At 44.8% G+C, this 26,045-nt stretch overlaps 1 protein-coding gene across 2 annotated transcripts; it reads right to left on the bottom strand.

Moving 5' to 3' along the window:
• Positions 1-1,315: 1,315 nt before the first annotated feature.
• Positions 1,316-24,167, bottom strand: SCARB2 (scavenger receptor class B member 2). 2 transcript variants are annotated; one of them, XM_040586049.1, is made up of 13 exons: positions 23,967-24,167; positions 17,402-17,559; positions 13,448-13,595; positions 11,798-11,986; positions 10,941-11,032; positions 10,068-10,187; positions 8,956-9,134; positions 8,283-8,401; positions 6,319-6,392; positions 4,821-4,872; positions 4,011-4,169; positions 3,804-3,874; positions 1,316-2,439 (listed from the first exon to the last, which is right to left on the bottom strand). In XM_040586049.1, exons 1-12 carry the CDS (start codon positions 24,081-24,083, stop codon positions 3,845-3,847), a joined length of 1,437 nt encoding a protein of 478 aa, XP_040441983.1. In that variant the 5' UTR covers positions 24,084-24,167; the 3' UTR covers positions 1,316-2,439; positions 3,804-3,844. The 2 variants fall into 2 exon arrangements, with proteins under 2 accessions (XP_040441983.1, XP_040441976.1); XM_040586042.1 differs by lacking the exon at positions 3,804-3,874 and having other exon boundaries at positions 23,967-24,166.
• Positions 24,168-26,045: the final 1,878 nt, after the last annotated feature.

The raw sequence follows: 26,045 nt of genomic DNA, 5'->3' as shown, positions 1-26,045 counted from the left end.
AAAAAACCTTCAGGCCGCCAAAAAACCTTCAGGCCAAAAGCTTTCGGAGGCCAGAAGCCTTCAGAAGGCCAAAAGAGCTTCTGCAAGCCAAAAACCTTCAGGAGGCCAAAACACTTTCAAAAGGCCAAAAAAAGCTCCAGCAGGCCAAAAAACTTCAGGACGCCAAAACAGCTCAAGCAGACCAAAAATGCCTTCAGAAAGCCCAAAAACTTCAGCCAGAGCAGTGCCGCAGGGCGCGGGCTGTGAGGGTGCAGGGCGCGGGCTGTCAGGGTGCAGGGCGCGGGCTGTCAGGGTGCAGGGTGTGGGCTGTCAGGGTGTAGGGGCGCAGGCCCCCCCCCAGGGCAGGCGGGCAGCCGGCTGTGCAGGAGCGCAGCCCAGCTCCTGCAGCTCCAGGCAGGGGGGAGCCGCCTCAGCCCCCCAGCAGAAGGCAGGGTGTGCTGGCTCCAGAAAGAGATCAATGGGCTGTACCGTGCTGGTTATGGGACCCCCCCAGCCTGGGGTCTCCTGACACCCCTGGGGTCTCCCGACACCTGCAGGCTGAGAAAGGGCACTTCGTGGGGATCTGCCTTATCAGCAGTTTTCCCTTGTCCCTGTCCCGACACCATGAATTTGGGGTCAGGCTTTCCCCGCTGTAGGACGTGGCAGGCAGCTAGGAAAGAAAATTCACTCGACTTTCCCTATACGACAGGATCTTTGCAGCAACTGGCTGAGGAAGATTGTGACTAGCACAAAAGTGCTGAGGTGGCTTAACTCCGAACAGAGTGTCTGGCATCCAAAACGTGGCAAGGAGAGCAGCCTCTGGGTAAAAGCAGAGCAAAGAAAGTTCCCAAAGTGTTTTCACAGAGTGTTATTTTTAGCCTAGCTATCCAGGAAGCAATGTGGGGTTTTTTTGGGGGGAGGGACAGACACACATGGAGAAGAGGTGACAGTTTCAGCCCACGATGTCAACTAGAGATGTTGCTCCAGAACAACTCCTTTGAGACAACTGGCTGTAGTAAGGCGCGATGAGTTTCTCATTCCCTGGGCGCATGCTTGCAGTTTGCTAGGTGACAGGTAGCTGAATGTCTGACCGGAGTCCCGCTCCTTGGCAGAGGTTTAGGATCGCAGCTCTGGCCTTCTGCTGAGGCATGTACATGGAAGAGACAAAGCAGCACCTGCAGTACTGTGAGGACCCTAGGCTGTGCCAGCTGCTTTTAGCTAATACAGATAATAAATAATTGCAGTCACCATGAAACTTCCTGGTTGGAACTGCCTCCAGATGAACAAAACTGTTGAACAAATCACCAGCTAGGAAAAAAAACCCAGACCAAAACAATGCAAAAAACAATGCCTCTATTTAGAAGACAATAATACATTTTCAAAATATGTTTCGCTATCTAGATCTAATGGAAATACTTCTCAATGAGAATATTATTTTAATTGGGGAAAAATACTTTTGTGATTTTTAAAACAAGTTTCCACTTGACAAGTAAAAAAAATGTTATGACTTCTCAAGGCCCTACATATACCTTAATATGAAGGCGTGCTTTTGTCCTAAACAGTAAAAGTAACTGCCAAGTCTGCATTCACATTAAACCACGCAGCTGATAACTGTGACACAAATACCAGAGAAGAAAATAACACCATTTTGGTACCCTCCACCATCAAGAACAACATTGTGTTGTCTTTTGGTTTATAAGTTGAAGAAAAAAACCCCAAACCTTAAGGATAAATGCATTGCTAACATGCAATGGGATCCTGTGCAGAGTTAGAACGGTTAAGAGGTCCGTACGGAAAAGCATTTCAGATCATCGGCTTCTTTTTACCTGGTAACTACAGATGCTTAACAAAGTTTCGCTTGGTGTTTCAAGTTAGTTGTACAAATCATTTTTGTGAAAAGCCCAATGACATTAATGATGAACAGTCAGTGCATACTGGTAGTAAATAGTGCGCAACACTTTACAGAAAAGACAATGCTAGGCCTACAGCAAAATTGTTCTTTGTTTCTGGGTGATACCAAAGCCTGCTGTGCTTCCAGAAGGGTACTTCGCAGCCCACACTCTTAAGGCCATTTGCAAATTTTACCCGTGTCATTTCTGTAACGAATCAGGCCATTTTATTTTTGCTGATATAGTGGTTACGATCGTCTGTGGCTGTCAGTGCAGGTACAAAGAGAGTGCAGTGTTGAAAAAAGCAGGATCTCAAGCAGTTTTAAAATGTAGTTTTAAAAGTTGTAACTTAGCTGGTAAGAAAAGTCTCCTCCCTTGATGACAGCGCAGATTCCCTTCCGTCTCTATACCACAAAAATTATACTTGACACGACCATTTCTCCACAGTAGACAACGTTGGGCAGTGGTAGTTGGTATTAGGTCAGCTCTAATAGTTTATTCTCCAAGCTCACATGTTAAAGAAAATCTACTAAGACGTCCTGATCAGTGGGGACCTTTCATCTTCAGTACTCTGAAAGAAAAAAAATGGCAACCCAGCAAGTTAAATGTGGCACACTGGAGAGCTTCCACGGTGGGGAAGCTGGATTGCCGAGACTCCAAACAGGAAAGGAAAAAGCTCTTGGCTACTACGTCTAAGTACAGTTTCCTGTAAGAGAACAGCAGTACACTAAAAAAGCGCCAGAGGGTGGATGGCAGCGTGGGCAGCGGGCTCACTGTAGCACCTTACAGAGGATGGAAGGCTGTAACCACTCTGGTGGGAGTGGGGACCACAAGGAGACCTATAACTAGCTGCGTTACTTTTGTTTGCAGGAAAAGCAACAAAAGCCATGTAGAGAAAACATGGCCTTCAGGTATCCCTTTGCCATTTTAATCCCTGTGCAGTGTTCAAGAACATCCAAGAGAGCTGGTGTGAAGCTATCCACCTAGGATGGGGCAGGAATGCCTGGGACAGGGGCCTCAGGTAATGGGGCAATTTTGACTCTCTAGCTGAGCCTGCTAGTAACACAGGCAGGCTCAAAAGCACAAAGGAAGAAGTACCAGTCTCTCTTGTAAAGGAACCTTGAGTACAGTTCTGAGAGCATCTGCTCATGAAAAGCGCCCTGGGTACCCAGAGAGAAGAAAAAGAATGAAGCCAAGAGCCAAAAAGCAGCTGCTCAAAGCCACTGCTTGAGGAAAGGAGGCTGCAGACCTCGCTGCCAAAGTGCCGCCACTACTGCCACTACCATCACACCCCCAGTCCCGCCGGAGGCATGATGGTAGTGGGTCCCACTAAGATAAAGCATACACATGGTGTGGCTGGGTGCTCAGGAGGTAGGCGTGAGGGTGCTGTCTTACACTGTTGTGAGACAGTATTTAGGAAACACCGTACAAGCAAGACCACACCAAGAACACAGCAACTATTAGGAGAAAACAGCCTACTAGAGTACCCAGTTTATTTCTCCAGGCAGAGGATCCGTAGTTTGTCTCAGCTGAACGAACTGCCTTGCCTATTAGGGTGGAATTCTGCCATCAGCTTTCAATGTGACTAACAACCTTAATGCCAGCATGCCATTTTGGAACAGAACTTCTCATCAACAGACGTACAAACTAGTACTGCCTGGATAAAACTTTCTGCATGCTGTTGTCTATAAAATTAATCTGTTCTTTGGTCAGAAATCTGCATTATGATTCTGAAAAATAATCAACTGGCACAACACAACTGTTTCTACTGAGAATACTGTCAGATTGTCGCTGACTAAACCTGCCCATCAAATAGGGTGGACTTTTTGCATCTTATCCTTCACGGTCCTCTAGACAGGCTGATTTTTTTATTTTATTTTTTTTTTTACTACTGTTGGGAAGGGAATTAGGCACAGGAGACACAACCTGCCTTACCACGTTTCTTATATTAGCTCCATTCCTTTGCTTTGGTGCATTTATTCTGAGTCTATTAAAACTTCCCTTCCCTAGAAAAGTCATTATAAACAAAAACAACATATAAAAATGTTTGTGTGCAGAAAGACACTGAATCAGTAAAATCAACCAAAAGAAAATCAAATACAGGCAGACGTACAGTAAATGTCAAATTCAAATGCTACTTACCTCTTCACTTATTCCCCGGGACCTGCACACGAGCACAATAAAAACAATCCCAAAAACAATTCCTAGAGCCATGATTACAAAGGGGATTGCAGTTACAACATTGGCTTCCAGCAGGACATGCTTGAGTTTGCTGGCAGATGCTTCATCAATCAGAACACTCTGGAGCAGAGAGGGATGAAGAGGGAAAAAGATTTATTTCTGTTCTTCCTTTATATTAGCCCGCATTACTTTTTTGAAGGGTAGGGAACCAACATTCTCACAATTCTACACCTCTGCTTCACTGCTTCTTGATATACTTTCCCTCTAAGAATTTTTAGCTCTCTTCACATGGTTGGAGAGATTGTCTAGTCTGCATTTCAAAAGAAAGCAGTGATTTTTAACTGTCAGTTTAGGAATGAAATAATATTGGCCTGGAATAGTGGTGTACATCACTGAAACTAGTTCCCTAGAGTCCCCTCTGCATCCAATTAATTCAGTGATCCAGCTGCAGCACAGGAATATTCACAAAAGGCGGTTCAAAAATAGACGTGATCTTGTGAACTCCCACCTCCTCATCCAAGCATCCCTTTTCCTTGTGGCAAATACCTTTGAAATTAAAAGGACTGTCTGACTGAGAGTGTTTTGCAGAGCTGAACTTAATACTATGGTCAACAAGCATTAGGAGAATGTTAGTTAAGAAACAGCAACAGCTTCCTACCTATCACTGTATAAACCAAGAAAAGCAGCGGGGTTTTTTTCTGGTTAGCTCAAAGACAGTATTTTTGCAGGCATAAACATACCACAGTGCTGCAAAGAAGTAACAGTATTTACCTCGTTTATATACATCACTGGAAAAATTAGCGTTCGGATGTTGCCTGTTTCACTGTGTAAAAAAGGAAATAATAAATTATAGTTTTGCAACTTGAGGGCTGTGAAGACAGCTTATAATAGAATAATGATCGAGGAAACTGTCCCTAAAAAACCTATGGGCTGTTCCTTCTTATTCTTGATTTTCACCTCCCTACTGGAGCAGAACAATCTCGATCTCCAAGATGGGTAATAAATCCTGTTTTGGGAGCAATGGCATGTTTTGGGACTTGGTGGGGAGAAAGAGAGAGAGATCTGTAAGAGGCTCATTAATAACCAACTGAATGACAGATTTGTGCCAGTCAGCAGGAATGCTAAGCTAAGCTAATGTTGAAGGTTACTCATATTTGTAAAACACAGAAACTATTGTCCAAGCAACATGTGCACAGCAGCAACCCCCCCCCGCAACATTTGGCACACATGAAATAACAGCTTATGCCTAAGTTGGGTTCATGTGCAGCTCCTGGGCACTAGAAAACAAGGTGGTGCTTTTCTATAGAAACATTATCAACTCTCCCAAGAGGAATGGGCAGATAGAATACTTCTTTTTTAGTTATAGTATATAGCAAAGCTGTGCCAATAAACATCAGTTCAGAAGCTAAGTAAGAAGAACAGCTACTACACAGCTTCAGCGACAAGTAAATCAACATGCCAGAAAGACACAAGATGAGGGGAATGGTATTTTTGTGCAACTGAGCTGCAGTTTGGGGACATGCCCCTCAAACTGGAATGCCCAGAAAACCAGGCAGAATCCACTTGCAAGACCAAAGGAATGAGGCGTTTCACTCATAGGTTACCTGTGCCCATTCGCAGGGTAGTACTGAGTGCCAAAGTTGCAGTACAAAGATTTCTCTTCATCATACCAGTGCAGTCCCAGGCAAAATACTTCTCTCTACCTGATCAAATGAGCCCTCCCTCCTGAGTTTTGGACAGGACTTGCCGGCTGTGATAAGACATACCACTTGGTCTACATTTTGTGCTTGTTGGGGAAAGGCACAGGCAGCCCTGTCTGGGGTCATGCCTTCTCATTTGGTTTTCACGTGACCACTGCTGAGAAATGATAGTAAACTGCGATATTTTTGACTCCTAAAAGCTGTGAAGAATAGGACAGCATGTCCTCGCTGCAGTGAGTAGCCACTCTCTGAGTTCTAGCCACACTCCACTGTGGCAGACCCTCTATCTGAGCAAGCCAACCAGTGTGATATGACTGGTGCTACCACAAGCATCACATGGAACCTGTGCGTAACATCTTGCTTTTCTTGAGCACTGTCTCTACTCTGCACATGGAACTGCAAAATCTACTTGCTCTGTGAGAAGATACTGCCACTTGTAACTGAGATTTGACTGGATTTCTCTCTCACTTGCTCTCTCCAACCAATATTCCATCTAAACACTGCAGACAAATTCATTTGGAATATCAAATCAGCTATAAGATATCCACCTGGCAGCAGAGAACACTTACAAAAATTCAGGTAATTTTCTGACGTGAACATTGATTTGCATCCGCTTGGCTGCTTGCAGGACAAGCCCTGTCAGCTGGGGAATAAAAGAAATCAATGTTAAAAAAAGAAAAAAAGAAAGGAAATGGGAGAACACAACCTAATATTTACACAGGTGTGGACTTGACAAGGCAAGACAAGACCTCCTTAGGGTTATTACTTATTTTCCTTCACCAAGATATTATTGTAACTCATATACCTACATTCCAGTTTGCCTCTTAAGGATACATGAAGAGGCTGCAACGGAGAGAAGGGTGCCATTGTGCTGTGCAAACTTACACTTGTAAGGCTACAGAGAGATATCTATCCCCTTTCTTCCAGATCCAGCTGCAGTTCTGGAAAAGGCTACCACCTACAGCGTTTTATTCTGGTTTCTGAGTACTGCTGCAGAGACTCTGCAATCTCAGCCACAAGGCAAACCTTCCTTCCTCAAGTGTGAAAAACAGATGCTGACCACAGTCAGCGGGAGCGTATGAGCACAGAGTGAAGTGAAACACTTCTCGCAGTAGTGCCACCACTACGTAAGAGTATGCACTTGCATGCACGTGAATATTTTCCTCATTCGAGCAAGAACATTTAGGCTGCAGAGCGGGTGGCAGGGGGGGAGACGCAGAGCTCATTTTGTGGTAGCACGAAAAAGCTGAGTAGCTAGAAGCAGGGTAACAGGAAGAACCTGGCACCAAACCAGGTATGAAGCAGCATCTGCACTAGACCTTAAAGAGAGGAACTATGCAATTGCTTCCTGCTTTAGCTACACATAACACCTTGATGAGTCAGAGCATGATTTTGCCCCTTCCCTCTACCGACATTCGTATGCGTGGATGTAGAGATCAGTGTTGCAGTGGTTTTAGCTGGGATAGAATTTTCTTCACATAGCCCATGGTATTGGGCTATGTTTTGGAATTGTGATAAAAACAGTGTTGGTAACACATGGGTGTCTTAGTTATTGCTGAACAGCGCTCACAGAGCCTTAGGCCTTTTCTGTTTCTCACGCTGCCCTGCCAGTGAGTAGGCTGGGGGTAGGCAGGAAGCTGGGAGGGGACACAGACAGGACAGCTGACCCAAACTGGCCAAAGGCACATCCCATACCATACAACATCGTGCTCAGCAATGAAAAACTGGGAGAGGAAGTTTGCCAGGGCTGCCATTGCTCCAGGACTAGCTGGTGGTGACCAGCTGGGATTTTTTTGCATCACTTGTTTGTCTTACTTTCATTTCTCTCTCCCTCTCCCTCTCTCTCAGTAAAGCATCTTTATCTCAACCTGAGTTTTCTCACCCTTTACCCTTCTGATTATTTCCCCCGTCCTGCTCACGGGGAGAGAGTGAGCAGCTGTGTGGTGCTTAGCTGCCTACTGCGGTTAACCACAAGTGTAAAACCATGGACCATCAGTCAGTTACAAGCTCCCTTTATTTCTGACATTTCACAGCAAGAATACCAACAACTCTGTAAGCTGTCATGAAAGACATTATCACCACGCTTCTGTATCTCCCCTCTCGTGATTCCATGCTATCTAAACTGAGTCCAACATCCACAGAATTTTTATTAATTTGCTCTCTTGGACCACATATCCTAGCTCCTTCAACTTGGGGAAAACACATTCAACATAATACTCAAAAGGTTGGGATGGCATGGTGAATGGGAAAAGTAGCCTCATCTGCTGCTAAGAAATATTTTAACCCCTTAATCTCATCATTGCCAGTCTGATGGCATCCCTAATTGCACAGGCAGAATGGGAAAAGTATTTTAACTTTGGCTATCCAGCACAATTTGCTCTATACAGCAAATACAAATAGATCAGTTCCAAATAATCTAGTATAGCTTCCTTGAGGTCAATGGGACTATGTCGATACACACCATCCAAGAAGGTGACCTGAACCCATGTGCTTGGATTCACCTACATAACCCTTTAAAAAAAGCTGCACTTACAGGATTGATGTCCAGAAACGTCTCATGATAAGCCTTTTTGGGATGCATGCCCTCTATGTCCTCTATAAACTTTTGATCTGCTTGGTAAAAATGTGGAGCTGATAGAAATATTGGAGCACCTGGAATGTGAAAACATATAAAGTCACCACCTAAGAAAGGCAGAGCAGGATTCAAAGAAGTCTTTGAGGACCTCAAAACTCTTGCCACTGTGCCATTGACAGTAAAAGGAAATGTCCATTCTGGAGCTACAGAATCAGCACTCTGACTCCCTGTCTCCAGAACAAGCCAAATTTTCCTTGTGCAGCATCAGCATAGCTTCATGTCTCCAGCTTGCATGCTGGTCTTTTGCACAATTTTCATTCAACTACTCAGGCATGACAGCTACCCAGATAAGAGCAGAGGATAAATGCCCAAGCTGTTCAGTATGGATCCTGGTACTTCCTTCTGATTCCTTGATTTAAATAATTGCTGGAGCAGATAGCATCTGACAGGAAGATCCCCTCAGATCACTGCTGCATTTTACAACCAATCAATCTCTTGCTGGTGGCCAATTTCACAGAGCACACTCAGAACACTATAGGCCTCAAAACGTCCTCATGTATTTCAGATAGAAAGGAGAAATACGTTCCCCACTGATGTCCCTCCAACCTGCTTCCACCACCTAGTAACATACCTTGCTTGCAGATGCTGACATTGAGGACACCAGTGCCCGGGCAGTTTCCTGGTGGCACACAGAATCCAGCATTGTCTGGGTTAACTGTTGTGTTGGCAAATACCATTGCAGAGGGCACAAAACGGTAGGTTGGGATGCCTGCAACAGTTCCTGAGCTGTCGTACACCAGGTAAAAAGATCTGCAAGGAAGAAAAGCCAGACTCAGATTTGTTAGGTCTTGTGCACACACTGACACCTGCTGCAGAAGTCTGCTGATGCCTGTGTACTAAGTCTGCAGTAAATGACAGACTTGGTTTAAGCCCATTTCAACAATCTTCTACATTACATTTAATAGCTTTAGATCAGCAAGCACACATCTCGTCATTCTGCTGCTGCACAAAATGGACACTCCTGCATCCAGCTGTGCTGCTCCAGGAACACTAGCGCCCACCTTCAGCATTTCAGGGTCTTGCTCTGGGCCCCACATTGCTACTGTGCGTTGTGTGAGACAGTGCTGGTATTCGCTACTGAGGGGGAAAAGGAAAGGAACACAGTCGTGGAACACAGAACAATTTGGCAAGTCCTGAATTTAGCATAACACACATCTATATTGATTTAAACAGAGAATTTCTGGTTGGTTTTGTTCTTCACAGACAGAGCAGCGGGCAAGGGAGGAGACAAGGTGGAACACAAAGAAGGAAGCATCAAGATTTTCTGCATCTTGTTGCATTTCAAACAGCATTACGTCAAGTCATGAATCTCTGAAGAAGGCAGCCTGGGTTCTCTAAAAAAGCAAGACACAGAGGAGGGGTTCTGGAGGAAAGAAGCTTCAGGCAAGGTTCATATAATTCCTTCCATTTGCCTCATTACTAGCCTTGCAAGACAGTCCAGTCCACCTTTGCAGTCATCTTCCAAATTTTCACTTTATTTTGAGATAGCACATCCTTAACTTGATGCAGATTGGGGTTTTTTTTGGTTTAATTCTCTCATCCTTCATACCATGAATAGATGCAGAACACTTAAACTGTTAAATAAAGTCACAGGAGGAAAAACAACGGCCTAACATGAAACCTCAAGAGGAATGGATGTAAATGTTCTGCTTTAAAGTCTGAGCAACATTTTCTTCTCCTTACCTGCAGAAATCAGAAGAAAAGATGTAAATGTTCTCATCTTTGCTAATCAGTGGGTGAAAGGACGTCCCATCTGTTCCATTGATCATGTTACATGACTTTGTTGTCCACCAGCTCAATGACCTGAAGAAAACAAAGCAAAGAGAGTAAGGGTTAAAAGATCCTTGAGTGGTGTCCAGGCAATGACAGCTCATGGTCTAATAATTAGACCTGTACCTGTACAGGGCTAAGTCCTATCACCTCAGCTCCGCTAACAAAAAAGGGGATTAAAATGGGTTTGAATTGCATCTGTAGTCTCTCTACACTGGTGCCAGGCAAGCAAGAACACATCTGCAAGTGTTCCTGCCATATATGCAGTTGCTGGCAGATGTTTTGTTTAATGGGAGGCGGATGTTTTAGGCAGTTCATCTTTGGCTTCTCTGTAACACACGCTGCCCACTGAAGAGGCATTAGATACCTGGGTACAAGTTGGCCCAGCCTTGACTCTAGGTACAGAGCAGTGAGGAAGCGTGGTGTCTGGGAACACTGGCTGTGTACATGCAGGAAGCCACCCACAGGTGGCTGGGATGGGTGTCCTAGAGGAGGGAATGGAGAGGGGGTCACCTCTGCCAAGAGGCGATCAGGGCTCTGGAGGAGAGTATCCACAGCAGTCTGCTCGCCAAGGGCCAGGGCTGTCTTCCTGTCACAGCTATTTGACACATACCAAAATACTGGGGGGCTGGTCTGAAGCTACAGTCGCTAAGAGCTACCGCCATCCTCAGAATAAAATGACTTTTTTTTTTTTTTTTTCCCCTTTTTGTGAACAATGCTTACGTTCATCCAAAATGTGAAAAGGGGCAGATTTGGACAGAGGCCACACCATGCTGAAAAACTTACTCTTTTCCTTTCCATTCCACAATCCTTGAGAAGTTCAGGTAGTTTGTTTCCCCGCTTAGGAAAACATACTCTCCATCATCGGTTCCATTCATCTGCAAACAGATACATGAGCTTTTAATCACTTTGCTCATTCTGTAACACCTGGCTGGTAACTACAACAGAGTGGCAGGAGCTGATGATGTCATTATGTCAAATCCACCCTAGGAGTGATGGACTTCCCCTGCAGTAAGTGCAATTCATTAAGCCCCACCTTGAATATAAATGCGGTGGAAGTGACTGGGCTCAATTCTTACATCTCCCAAGTGAAGGAAATATAACGCTAGAAGAGCTTCTTTTTTCCTTCAAAATTTGCCACTAAAAAACAGCCCTTAGCAAAAAAATAAACCCACAGCAAATGACCTGAGCACTGCAGATGATTTCCAAGAAACAAGGAGCCCCCACAGCCCAAAACATGCAACCAGAAACTCTGTGGAAGCCCGTAATGGCTCCAGCACAGAAATAACATACAATTCCAATCAATTACTAAGGAAATTGGTCAGGAAAATTTTCTAGGAGTTTGCACAACCGGCCCCACAGAGCTCATGTTATGCAAGCGAGCACAGGCAATACTGGTTAGTCCTTGGGAAGCTTATCCACACCTGATAAAGAGAAGTCAGATAAAAACACTCACAGCTGTGCTACCAGCCAGTGCCTAGACACAGCCAAACTGAAGAGGGAACATCCTCTTGCTATCCCTGCAGCCTACGTCCTGGCCTCAGCCCAGGCACATCCTTCTCAAGTGGTGATGAGAGTCCAAACTCTGCAGCAAGGAAATCATTCCCCATGTAAAACATCAGAAAGTCTCACATCCCAGTTACCTTATTAAACAAACCAAATACTGGATCGATCTCAGGATGCAGAAGATGAATGGTGGACAGGAGCCTGTCTTTGTAGCCCCACAGTAATTCATGAACTGTGTGAACTGTAAACAGGGATTCTTGGTACAGAAGCAGCAGCACTTCTGTGGCAAACTGAAGAGGAGTTGACCTGGTCCACTCCATCGCTGTCTGCCAGGGAATTGGAATAAGGGAGCAATGGTCAGATTTATTGTAGAATAAATAATACTGGCTGAGGCACACACAGACACATTTTAGCACTGCACATGTTTCAACTGTATTTTCAGTTTCGTTATTTCTACTCGCAGCAAGTAATGTGCTGCCTAACAGGTTCTTCAGCTCTTCTCCCACAGGGATGTGCTCTGGCAGATTCCCGTTCAGCCTGGCACTGGCACACAACCAGCTCAGTTCCATGCCATTATCTGCCACAGTCTTAAGATTTTAAGTGAAATGTGCAAAACCGCTTTCTAAACAGCCTAAATTTCACAAGTAAGTTACAGCTGGAGACATGCTTTGAATTTCACTGTTAGGAAGTCACTGTTTACATTTTTAAAAGCCATTTTTCGAAGATAGCCATTTCTCCAAAATGCAAACACCACCAAAATTTCTAGCTGACGAGTGATTTTACAACATGTCCTTAAAAAGGCAAAACCAAAAGAAGGCAATATTACTTGAGCAAATCAACCTGTAGTTCTAGTACTGCCTCTTACAGCACATCACAGTCAAAAATCCGAATAAGAGGTAATCTTTACCACTGCTCAAATGCCTGGGAGGAATTGTAAATACAGTGACTGTATTGTTTGCAAGTTTTAGTAAGCTGAGTCCTATCTACTACTATATACAGTGCATTTATGTATTAATCCATAAAATCAAACAAGTTATTTTTGGAAATGCTGGGGGAAAAGTAGAAATTAAGGTATCCTGTAATTGAAGTCAGTTAAACTACTACAGGGATTAGTTACACAACCAGCCAGTATTCTAGTACAGTCTAATTTCCTTTGGAAGGTATAACAGCTTTAAATTTGCATGTTGGCGTATACGCCTGTACGAGACCAAAAGTAATGGTCTGCCTCGGATCACCAAAATGAGCATTTGTTTGCAGAGTACCTTCACCTAACATAGCTTGGGGTACATGTTTTAACTTTAATTTTATTCTGACAGCACCCTTTCATTCAGCTGTATCTGAAACTCCTCTGCTATAATTTTCTGTTTGAGATGCAGACTTGCAGGCAATTTTTGCGATTTTGACAAAAACAACCTCAAGCATTCCAAACTTTCTCATTCAAAAGTCAGAGTTCCTCCTATACATTTGACATGACTAATTCCCTAGTTTCACTTACTCATGGAAACTCAACAATCCTGATTTCTGCTCATCTCCAAATTGTGTGTGTCAGCTCTCAGCGCAAGGGTGAGGCACTAACACTACAGAGGCGTATGGAGAGGGAGGAACATTAAAAAAAACCACCCCACAACAGTCCAAACTAAAAGCAGTAACTGCCCCAGACATGGACTGACTCTCTCGTTCTTCAATCACATTTATCTACCACAAAGGGAGAGACAATATGAAGCAACAAGCTGCTAGTTATAAAGCATATTAAGATGATTTCTAAGCATAAATGAAAGAGAACTCACCACTGCAGGAATGTTAACTGTTCTAATCAGGTCCACTTCAGGGTCTCCAACTGACTTCTGAGGTTCAAATATATACGTCTTTGGGTTCAGAGCAGATACTTTGGTACCGTTGTCCAAAAACTGAACATGCACTCTTGGCCTGTATTCTCTGAAAAACAAGAGAATTGGTTCTCTAATTGAGTTAAACAAGTACACATAACATTAATTGCAATTAACTTATGGCTAGTCTACTGCTTTAAGCACATAAAGGGTTGGATTTTCAGCTCATTGGGAGTAGACTCATTTTTGCTACTGTTGCTGTCAGCAACAAAACTCCCCTCGGTGTCAGTGTAAGCTGAATGAGACCTCACGGGGTGCTTCCAAAAATGCCACCCCACATGTTAATTGCACTTCATATTTTTGCTTTGTCTTTAAAAACCTCCAAGGAAAGAGAACGATTTCAGACCATACAGAAGGATTTAGAGGTACTATATATGGGACTGTCCTTGAATTCTCTTAAATTGGAAAATGAAACTTTTGCCTCTTTGCTGCAGGCAAAATTCACTTCCAGGCCGAACAAGATGTAGGTTTCACATTAAGTCTCATTAACCTGACCTAAGAATCTACCAGAATCTTTCTGCTGGCTTCAAAGTACTTTGCACTAGGAATTCTGGGCTTACATGTGACAGGACCACAGAACAAGCCTCATTTAAGGCTCTTCTCCTTCAATTCTCAGGCAGGAATCCGGGACACAACAGAAGTCCAACTGAATTTTTGCTGTGAACTACTCATGGCCCGGGAGGTTGCTTCTGTTACTGTCTATGTACTCTGACAAGCAGCGTAAGACTCAGGATTGCTGACAACCAAATGCAATTGGCAAGAAACATCAAACGCTACCTGCTGGTCTGATGAGGAAGTCAGATCTTAATTACTCTGAAACACATGTCATTACCATAATTCAGTCCATTGCCACTACAATTTTACTAACAAGAAACATACAATTCTGCAGAACTGTCTGGCTCAGGCTCAAAATGAGTTTTACATGTGGCTTCAGCAAACCTGAAAAGGGAAATGGCAGGCTGTCTGCTCACGGCACCATCTTTTTGGCGTACACATGAAGTGCACTGTATTTCAGAAGTCTACATTGACTCCAGAGTTTGTTGACTTTTACCTTGCTTTGCTTCCTGTGTAAATTTTAAGTCTCAAGACGTGAAGGTGAATTATCCTGCAAGACCCTGTGCTATGATGTTTTTCATTCATTTCAGATCCTGGCTGCACTAGATCCATCAATGCAGCTTCATGACAGGCTGTATTTCTCTGGTTCAGTCTTTCACATTTAAAGCAAACTGGAAAGGTCTGTGAACCTGTTCTTATTAAAAACCAACCATTTCCCATCTTCCCTACACAAACAGCATTATCTACCATTGCCACATTTTGGCTGATTTCGCAAGAGCCTCTTGTACAGCAATCTGCTTCATGTCCTAGGGCTTGAACTGAGGGGATGGAAATTGACAATTGTGAAGTGCCTTCCCTAAAATAGGCCAGAGTTAACCTGAGAAGCCTCTCCAACTCTGAAAGGGCCGGAGAGGAAAATAATACTCCCTGATTAGAGATACAAGTACAAGGCTCTCCGATGTTAAGGACCAAAATCTGTGAATGTGTGCAAGACCAGACAACATTCAAGCATTCTTTGGGACTCGGCAGGCTTGAGCAAATAAACAGCTTGGCCTTTTATTATTTTATATGCTGCAAATTCAACTTTCAGGATTTAAAAACACAAGCATTACTACATTTTTGTTACAGAAACTACCTCTGTACTCTGTAAACTGGGTTTACAATGTATGTTGGTCAAAACAATGAACTGCAGGAAGGATCTGCAGGAAGAGATTTGATTTAGCTGTCCCACCTCCTCTTTTTCACTCAGATTTTTTTCCTCTGCTTGTCTGGGCCAGTTTACTTCCAGCTTTTCTCCCCAATACTCTGTTTAACAAAAACACTGGGCCACGCACTTCATGTTAGGGCATTTTAGGTGTTCTGCCACATGCTAAATCTAATGAGTCTTTAATGCTTTGCTACATGGGGCCTGTGAGACAAACTTGGTATCTATTCTCTGGCTCGAGCAGGCAGTATGTCTGCAACATCCCTCCCTTCTCCTTCTCCTCCCCCTCCCACATGCCTCCTCTTTTCCCCCACACGCTGCTGACAGTTTGGTAGGGTTGGCAGTGACAGCTAGGCAAGGATTAAAGAATCTCCTGGAAAAAAAGCACTCCACTTTCGAACTTTCCTCTTTATTCTATCAGATGGAACACAGCACAATCGAATCCTGTTCAGACATGTCAAAATCAAGCTCACCAAACAAGCCAGAAGCAACTGAAACACACAGTGCTAGAACCTGCAGCCTCCCTCCCTCACCCACAACAAACAATTCAGCCTGTGGCATGTATTAAAGGGGAAGGCTCTGCCAGCCAGCCTCCAACCAGCAGCCCAGGCTGGGCCCCTCCTTGGGCACACACCAACCCAGCCAGCTACATCACCAGCTCTGTTCATCCCACTGAACTCTTTCATGGATAAGCTGCAGCTTCACAAACTGGACTACACGTGGTACCCAGAAGACACTTGGAGCTAAGGAAAGGGCAAAAAAAAGAGGCTAGCAAAGGGTGCAAAACAGCATGAGCCATGTGGTTTCATGTAGCTGTATTACATCTAGAGCTGGCCCTATTTATCTTCCTGGCAGAGAGAAAGCATTGCTGACTAATTATCAGCGCTACACTACAAAGGCCTGAAGAAAAGCTTGGGAACTTGAAAGCTTCATGTATCTTTTCTCCAGCTCTACTGGTTTAGCTAATACAAGGTGTTTTGCCAAAGCACCACATGTAGTTTTGCCAAGGCTGAGGAGACACAGTACTAAAATACAGAGGAGACAGGGAAAGATTGATGGCAGAGGGTGAAGCAAAGCCAAGGTATGGGAAGAAAGAAACAGAAAGGCAAGACACACCACAGAGAGCTTACTACAAAGGCTCTCCCTATTCTACAGTGCGTTTTCCAAATCCTAACAAGCAGATTCTGATTATTTTACAGCTTAGGTAAAGACAACTCCTTCTGGCACTAAGCTGGTACCCGGTCTGAATGAACATGTGTGACCAGAAGTGAGACTGACAATGAGAAATCAACCTTTTTGCCATGGTTCTCATACCTCCATGACTCCAAAGACGGTAACACTTCCTGCCACAGGTCTGCTCCTGGTTTATGCTGCTATGTGCAGCAGAGCAGAGTGAAGCTCTAAAGGAAATCTCATTTGTAAGGTGACTTTAAAATCTCTCCATGTGCAGCAGAGTCCTACTGTTCAGTGTGCAGCCCTACCACACAGAAGGAGAGTTCAAGAAGCTGGATAAGCTCCAACACTGCACATGGCCTTAGTAAGTTTGTCTGTCTGTAAAAACAGTAGACATGTCTAACTATAAAGTAGGTTTTATAGTGAGGGCTGGCTGAGAAAGATCCCTGTGTAGTACCACACTCTAACTGGTTTTCTGGCTGCATTTTTACCAACGTGAATTATGCAACTTCAGCTAGGAACTGAGTTCTGAGGGAACACATGAATCATGCTTTTATGCAACCCTCCTCTCTCCACTCTCAAACATCACCCAACTGTTTTTTCTCTCATAAGACAGTAGGCCAAGATGCAAACAACTTCCTCTGTGTTCAGCAACTGAGGAACAGCAGCACACAAGCAAATCTTGCCCAAAATCTGATGGAAGTCACTGCCTTAAACTGAAACTGATTGCAGGTTCTCCAAGTGTCAGCCTAGTTGTACTGTCTGGGTGGGGTATGACCATCGTCCCTTCAATAAACTTCTGCTCACACATTAACAGGTAGGTTTTCTCCTACAATGGGACCCCGAGCATTCTGGATCCCACTTTTCAGCTTCCTTCCACACAACAGGTTTGATGAAACATGCAAATAGTGAAATGGTCCTACCGGTAGGTGTATGGCCCTATTTCCTCTACAAGAGGAGTATCGCCTTGAAGCACTTCCAAGGGATTTGTCACATTAAAAAAGTAGAACTGCATGTAGACTGGTGGAGGAGGATCCTCCCAGGCTTCAAAGGTTTCCGTGCCATTTTTCAATACTGTTCCCTGAAACAAAAGAAAGACAGATTAGCTGTTAACAGTAGATTCTGTATAATATGTATAGGCAACAGAGGAATTGTTGTCCTCAGAACAAGTGCAGGCAATAGGATTTGAGACCCCAATTCTATGAAGGCTTATAGATATGTTTTGGTTTGAAACATCTCACTAAGTACAGACAAGATAAGGCACACGCTACAATGGCTTGCAGGCTAGGGGCATGCATTTGTTGTGTTGCCTGACATTTTTCAGAATGAAGGTTTATCAGCTATTACACAGCAATCCTGTTCCATTTCCCATGTCAGCAAAAACCTAACAGTGTAAGATACCACAAGATGTGCCAACATTACAAATAAAACTGGAACTCAACAGTGCAAGGCCAAGGGGTCCTAAGAGAGGCCTCTTAGGAGGAACAAGGCCAGAAAAGAAGCTTAGATTCCATGTGTTTTGGTTTTGTTTTCTTTGCCTAAGAATGCCAGATTCCAGCACAGCTGCAAGATTCTGTCTCTAAAGCAATGAGACTTTGTTTTTCAGTGGGCTGTGAGGAAAACTTACAAGTGACAGGAACTGCTTTCACATAGGCATATTAGGATTTGTGCCTTTCTGAGGTCTCTGAACAGGGCAAAGATTCTTCGCCCTCTGTCTTTAATCACTTTCCTACAGCAATGACAGCGCATGCATCTCTAGACCCATGGACTGTCAGTCTATTTTATAAACAATAAAACCTGGACCTACAAAAGAAAAGCTATAAATCATAATTGTATCACAGAAGCACTTAATTAATGGATCAGTAATTCCATTCCCTACTAGCATACACACTATAAGGTAAGTCACAGCTGTACCTGTATGTAGCTCCTTTAGAAACACATAATAGAGGTCTCAACACCTCATTTTACTACCATTCCATTTTAGATAAAATTCACTCAACTACAAAAGCATCACCACCAACACCACCAAAATCAAGGCTTGTCATTTAGCTGTAACACTGGTACTGCTACTGTGGTAATAAAGAGAAATTTGGCTTGCAGAGTGGAATTTTCAGGAATTAGCACAAAGAAAACTGTATCTTTGAAAACCGTATCATCTGTAGGCGGAAGAAGGGGAGGGGGGAAATAATTTGCAATTAAATGGGTCTTATCAACACTTGCTCCTTTTATTCTTCTGAGAAAACAAGTCAAATATTCTAAGTGCAAGCTCAAAAGCAGGGCAGTCTGACTGGACAGCTGCCACTTCTGGGTTACTGTTTATGGGGTCTCATCAGCCACAGTTGCCTCGGGACTCATTCTTGGCTTTCGCACTTCAGGAGCTGTTTTCTCTCCATGTAGATTTTAATTTAAAGAGAAGACTGTTTCAAAGAAAAACTTACTGGCAGGAGCTTGGCATGGCAGCAGTCTTGCTGAATGGCAATGAAAGCCAGCCCAGCTGGTAGCACTTCGCAGTTTCAGACTGCTTTCCTCTGAGAATTTCAAACCATGTTTTCTGTGCACAGCACAAAAAATAATATTTAAGATATGCTTCAGGAGCTTCGAGCATTTCTTTGGAGCTACCAGCACCTCATATATACCATCTCTACCATATACATACAGCCCAATGCTTTTTGATCCCATTTTCTTGCCATCTATGCCAAGAAGACTCCTCCCTGTATTCCCGCAGAGCCCTCCTGAGGTTGGTGTGTAGGATCAGGAACAGAAAATCTCCCCAAGTCAGGCATGCTGCTTTCATGATGTCACCACAAAGGGCTGGGAGCAAGGCAGAAATGTATTTAAGACACCTATAGATGACCGTGATAGTTTTTCTCCACACACACAGAAGCACATTACAAAGCCATTATTTCAGAGGTGGTGGTGTACTGAACTAGGGATGTCTGCTCCCTTCCTAAGTTGTATAAATCTCACATCTCTCACGTGCATGAAACGCAATGACTATAAGCTTGACACTGATAAACAGAGCAACTATTGCCTGTCTTGATCGTAACCATCCGTATCTAGGAAATTAAACTGTTCTCTAACAACTACTAAGCATATTCAGGACACCTATCTATTGCTCAAATGTCTGACATACGAGGCAACTAAAATGAGAGATTACTACTCGGTCTAAATGTGCAATGTTTAAAAAAACAAGTTCACCCTGGTCATATTCATTCCAGTTTGAGGCTCCAGTGTATCCTTTATGATGGAGGGTTCACATTTACAATGTGCAGGGAGGCTGTGTCCCCTGCCCTCCTCTCCTGAATTAGGCTGAAAACAAGAAGCTCCCCAACTCCATGTAGCATCCCTATGTGTAGGGTTTCCACCACACTCTCTCGATTTGCACAGAAGCATGAGATTACACGCAAAGAGCATTAGTAAGAAGGAAATGAAGGAGCTTTTATCTAGCAGGTTGGTTTAAATACAGGCTCCTGAGATTCTGAAATGGTAAGTGAACCCCTGGGATAGGGCTGTAGAGCAAAAGGGTAGTGGAACAAAAGTCATCTGGTGATTTATCTCCTGGATTCTGCAAGACACCATTTGGCTCTCCCACAGAAATGACATGTCTATTCATAGCTCTGTACAGTGACAGCCCCAGTTGTAAACCCAGATTCACAAACTTCTGAGCTGGATTCAGATAGACTCCTGTGAAACTCTCCAACAATAAAATATGATAAGCTCTTTTCTTCTGTTTTTTTGCCAAATGTTACAGGGATATTTGGGTCTACCACATGCTATTATACAGCCTAGATCTGAGAGAAAAGGATGAGGGCATATTTTTGAGCAAAACATATGTCCACATCCCTCAGCTGGTGGTATTCAAGTTTAGCTCTGCTGATTTCCTTCCACACCAGAGTAGGATCTGATGTTACACGACTGGGATTGCTTGGGTTTTGTCAGAGCTTGTGTTCACTACTAGGTTGGGCAGGCTGCAAGATACTAGAACAGAGCACTGCTCTTTAAAATATATAAAAGATAGAGCTCCAGTGTAGATATTGCTGCTGTACCATTTAAGGCCAGAGAATCGGATCTTTCCTCCTTTCACATTTATGTGCAAGAACAGGAGACACAACTGCCTCATCCGCTGATGTCTCCTTGTCTTGACAGTGCTTCACACAAAGGAAATAAAAAGCAAGCTTTCCCTCCCAAATATAGCTGTTACTGGTAGTGACAGTGCAGGTGGGAAATGGTACTGAACATTTTTGGAATCTACACAGAAAATTAAATTTCATTTTTCTTCCCTGGAACTACAAAATGTTCTAATTCCAAGACATGTTTTTATGCATTCACCTGCGACAGAATTTAATTGCAACTTTTTAAGACAAGTATAGGGATAAGCTTTCAGAGCAATATGAACAGACTTCTCTAACCCTGCGCCTTGGGAATGGTCTGCTCAAAAGCAGCATCTCAACGGATCCTTCATCTAAGCCTCCAAACTAACTGTGCCAAGAGCTATAAAACAACATAAACCAATATAAAACAACATAAAACAACAGCAGCAAAAAAGGATCAATACATAAACTACATCAAGGGACAAAGTATCTCCCCTGTCCTTCTGGGCCCTAAACACTCCAGACAAACCAGCTCTAGAGAAGGCTGGCAACAAAAGCCCAGTGAAATTTCAAGGGGTCAGAAGACTAAGCACCTTCTAAAATGATCAGTGTAAGGTATGTGGCATAAAGCAAACACTTGAGGTAAAGGACTGATTGCCCACATTTGGAATTAGGTGCATAGATCAGAGGCTGTTATAAACTGCAGGTTATGGCAGTAAAATACATAACCATACAACCAACACAGAGCACAAGGCAAACACTGCGAGCAGCTAGGAAGGCCTTTCTCCTGTAGGCAGCTAATTTATTCTTGTTCATTACAGGCTTTTTCCCCCATTATTCACCGGAGTTTCAGGTGCTAGCCCCTGATAATAAACAGGTATTGGCCAAGCTGGACATTTGATGCAGCGTGGCACTCGAATTCACAAAAACCCAGAAGACTGGCAAATGCTACAGAAGTAAGTTGACAGGATTTAAATGCCTTCTGGGAAAGGTGCTCCCACTGTCCTTGTCACTACGCCTCCACCTGCTGATTTTTAAGGGGATGTGAGGTCTGACAGCAGGCTGGATTCCCCACTCTTCCCACATCCCCTCTGTATCCAAGAGCCCTGCCTTCGGCTGGAAAGGATGCAGCACACAAACTGAAAGCTGACCCACCCTCAGCGGTTCACAGGTCCTAGGTTTGGACACACAGGTGCTTCAGCTGCTCCAAAATGTGGTCTTCTGTTTCAGCTGTAGTTGAGACTGCAAAGACAGCTCTTCACGATGAGTCAGCTCTGTTTCAGGACCACTGGAAAGCCCTCAAAGGAACATGAACTACCTGTCAAAAGGGCAACCTCTTGCCCCTTCTGCAACTCCTCCAGTGACAGACAAGTTGAGGAGGCTAAGGGCCAGAGCTCAGAGATAACGTTTCATGTCCAATGCCCTGGACTGCAGGGAGCTGGAAAAGCTCAAGTCTTGCCACATTTCAAAGGCAAATTGAGATTTGTCTATTTGCCCAAGGTTTTCTAAGCTGTATACATGATTACACAAGAGACAGCAACTTTCTAGACTACGCACAAATGAGAAAAAGCTCACATGGAATAAGACACATATGGAAAGTAGCCGAATCAGCAGTGATTGGGAGCACACTGCTTTGGGGCTGAAAGTTGTACTTCTGCAGCTTGTGTGTGTGGCTCCTGGAGAAGGCCAGGAAGGAGTCCATAGCTAGCGCAGGGAGCAGGACACTTGATTCTGTTCATCCAGACATATGGTAGCACAAGCTGAAGAGCAGGAAGCAGGAAAATACTGAGCTCTGGAAACTTTATCCTGCATTACTGAAAGCTCTGCTGAGCGAATACCAACTTACTCTTACATAATCAACCACTAAGGGTAAGGAGCATGCAGCTAAGAGATAATACGCATAAGGAGGATCACGCCTAATTCCTAACAGTCTTATGCTCTACCACCAAACTATTTTTTTTACCCCATTGCTCTTTTGACAGGAGCATGAAATAGACTTGAAACTAGACCTTCTGCTGTGATGCGGAGGATGACAGACTCCTTTCCGAGGAGACCCAAGGTCTCGGAGATGGACCTGCAAATAAAAGCCTATGCAAAACGCTACTGATTTGGCTTGGTTTGCATACAATCTGCATACATTAACATTCACATCACACCTGGCTTTCAGACTGGCTAGAAAAGGTATGGGCTGACAATCAAATGACTGCAGGATAAACCACCCATTATCAGCCATGCTACGCTCCAGCATGGCAGAGGCACATACCTGAGAACAAATGCTGTAGGAGTAGCTGTACGAGCAGTTCCTGAAGAGCAGCTGGTGTGCTGGCAAGCTGCAGGACTGCTTAGCCTATGGCAGCCTTTTGGGGTTTTTTTTGCTACCCCTGAAGTTTACAGGCACACAACCTGCTTTAAGCTGACTGCCAATCTAAAATTGCATTTGCTAAACCAAACTGCTCTAAGTTAAGACAATACAGCTTCTATGTTAGGAAATGCTCCCTGTCAATACCCCAAAGAAAAGAACAGTACAGTGGTTAGGACATCACAGGGGATCAGCACACTTTGGTCACTAGTTAGACAACAGCACTGGTCAAACCCCTTCATTTGTTAGCACTCTTGGCTTCTGTGTCAAAATAACAAGAGGATAATATATCTCGGACTAGGTTAATAAATAATTGTTCATTTACATGCATCACAGGTACTTTAAGGGAGTTACTAACACAGTTGACCCTTCTCACTGGACCACCAGCTAAATGTATCGCCAGTATGAAAGAGGAACAAAAGCTCAGACCGCGAACAGTGACAGGCTCTGCATTCGTAACAACACTAGGACGGGTGTCCCTGACCTGTGCTACAAGCAGCCTTTAACAACAGGGTGACATACCTCGCTGTCATCACCCAGCCTGGGAACCTACCACGTGCTTCAGCCCACAGCACCTCTGGCCGTGCTCCAGAGGCAGCGCTAAATGGAGCTGCAGAACAACCTACTGTACAAAAGCTGCAACAAATCTGCCACAGGGATGGCAAAACAGGGGGGGTGCTTTAGGTGTCCCCTGCTCGCCTCGTGAGAGGGCTCCTCACCGCGGCTGCTGCCCCACCGCCAGCGCAGCTGCCCCAGGAGAACTGGTTTTTGCTCCCACTGACCCGGTTTTACCCGGCCCGGCCCGGGCCCAGCAAAGCCCCAGCCCCACCCCGCGCCCCAGCCCCGCCGGGCGGTGGGGCCGGGGTGCTCCCTGCCCAGGGATGCTCCTGCCCTCGCCCAAGCACAGCTGGGGCAAGGGGGGAGCCAGGCAGCGCCTCCCGCCAGCCCCATCCCTCCCTCCCTCTCCTCCCAGGGTGATTCTGAAAGGGAATAAACCGCTCCGGAGGGACCGGGGTGGGAATCGGGCCGTGCTCTCACCTGCTTCACCTGCAGGTCCACCACTGTCTGGAAGACGTGCGCGACCAGCAGCGAGATGCTGGCGATCAGCAGCGTCATGGCCAGGACCCCCACGGTGACGAGGCACAGCGACTTCATGGCTGCTGCCGAGGAAGGACCAGAGGCCGGGCCGCCGCCGCCGCCGCCCGCAGGCTCCGGGCCGGGCGCAGGGGGCGGGCGGCCGCCTCGCTCCGCCCGACGGGCCGGGAGGGGCCGGGACCGGCCGCCGCCGCCGCTGCCTCCCGCCCCCCCGCCCCGCCCGCAGGGGCCGGCGAGGATCCCCGGGTGGCGGGGCCCGGGGTGCTGCCCCAGCGTGGTCCCCGCAGCCTGCTGACCGGGAGAGGGGAGAATCTGTCCGAGAATCCCGGGGGGTGGCGGTGGCAGTGCCGCTGGCGGGGAGTCCGATCCCCCTGGCTGCTGGCGGCGGAGCTGCCAGTGCGTGGCACCATGCAGCGGGCATCTTTAGAAGGATTTCTGGAAAACAAGCAGAAACCCAGCTTCCTTCAGCAAGATGATGAGGGGAAAACTTGTAGGGAACACAGAGTGCCTCTTTACCGAATTAAGCTTCATAGGGATCAGATTATACCCGTCATTCAGTACAGTTCAGCTTCCGCTAACACAGTTAAGCCATCCTGAGAAATAAATTGATGTACCCATTTCTCTAAAAGGCTCCGCAGTCGCGGCCCGGTGCAATGCCAGCAGGAGGGAAAGATACCTGCAACTGGAGCTTTCCCAGCGCTGGACCCTGTGCTAATTGCTTTCCGTTGCGGCCTTCATATTGCACAAAAGGAAGGAAAGGCTTTGCCATACAGGGCTCCCGTTCCGTAACTGTGATCGAGCTGCCAGCAGCGCTAGCGTTTCCAAAGTCTTGAGGCATCCTCTTGCCCTTCCAAAGCAGGAGGCTGGCAGCTTGCCATCATCAGCCTGATCCAAATAATGCCCTCCCTAGGAAAGAGCAAGTAGACCATCAGGTGGATTTCCTGCTTAGAGGGACTGAAGCATTTTCCTTTACAATCACTGTTTCCCGTAATTGTAATTGCAATAACAGTATTTTGTTCCTATATGCCTTTTTTTTCTTTTTTTTTTTTCTCTTCTTTTTGTTATGAAAGGTTATGAGGTCACATTTTGCAGTGGCCTGGAAAACTAGAATTTTCATGGTTCCACCCATGCGGTAAAAGAAAACAACAACATTGTTCTGGCAGCTTGTTTTCATTTAGATTCCCACTCCAAAGTGGTTTTCTTAGCTCTGTTTCATCATCATCCCTCCAAAAAAGCAAGCAACAGGGTAAATAACTAGAGTCTGGTTTTGAAGGCTAATTAAAGTACAGAATTCTCCCCCCGGAAAAAATCTTCCATGGGAATTCTCTCTCTGAAACCATAAACCTTCCCTCACACCATAAAATACTGGCCTTTGGTGGGGACCAGCTGCAGTGACAAGTTTTACAAGCAGATGCCTCCTCCTGCAGCACATTGAATATATTTTCCATGGCTGCTGAAGCAGTGGAATGGAGCCTTTTTTCTTGTCTCATCTAAAGTAGTTTAACTGCTCTGTGACTTCTGTTTTTTAGTAAGAATATCCTGATGCATGCACTCCAGTGTAAGTAAGAAGCCGACCAAGCCCACTGTCTCTAAATCAGAGATAAATACAGAAGAATAAAAATAGATAACAATCCTCTAGTTATGCAAAGCCATTTAAACCATAACCACTTTTCACAACCATGAAGCAATTTTTATTAACGATGTTAGAGAACATGCTGTTTTATCTGAGCACTGAAACCCTGGGAAATCAAAAGAAAGGCCGGAATATTTAAGGAATTCCAGCAATCAGATATCTTAATCAGGAGATATTTTTTTTTTCCTCAAGGCTAAATTTGGTTTGCTACTGCAACAGATAAAGGATTCTTGTAGCCCACGGGACCACTGAAATTCTTTTAGCTGAACCCTGGCATGAGTATTTATAGATAAAGCAATGATTTCTGCAGAATTTTGGGTTTGTTTCCTTCAGTCTATTCGTTTATTTTATCACAAAAATCTACCTTTGCAATACACAGAACCACATCA

This window comes from Falco naumanni, chromosome 1 (genome assembly GCF_017639655.2).
Source record: "Falco naumanni isolate bFalNau1 chromosome 1, bFalNau1.pat, whole genome shotgun sequence".
Lineage (NCBI taxonomy): Eukaryota > Metazoa > Chordata > Aves > Falconiformes > Falconidae > Falco > Falco naumanni.
This window is presented reverse-complemented; position numbering and strand designations above follow the sequence as displayed.

Bases quoted from the DNA above. Each gene is read 5' to 3' on its own strand.
- SCARB2 (XM_040586042.1), bottom strand. From the start codon at position 24,083: ATGAAGTCGCTGTGCCTCGTCACCGTGGGGGTCCTGGCCATGACGCTG. The intron at 11,987-13,447 runs GTGAGTTCTCTT...ATTCCCTGGCAG, and splicing joins CAGTTAACATTCCTGCAGTG to ACAGCGATGGAGTGGACCAG. The intron at 6,393-8,282 runs GTAAGTGCAGCT...TTTATTCCCCAG, and splicing joins CGTTTCTGGACATCAATCCT to CTGACAGGGCTTGTCCTGCA.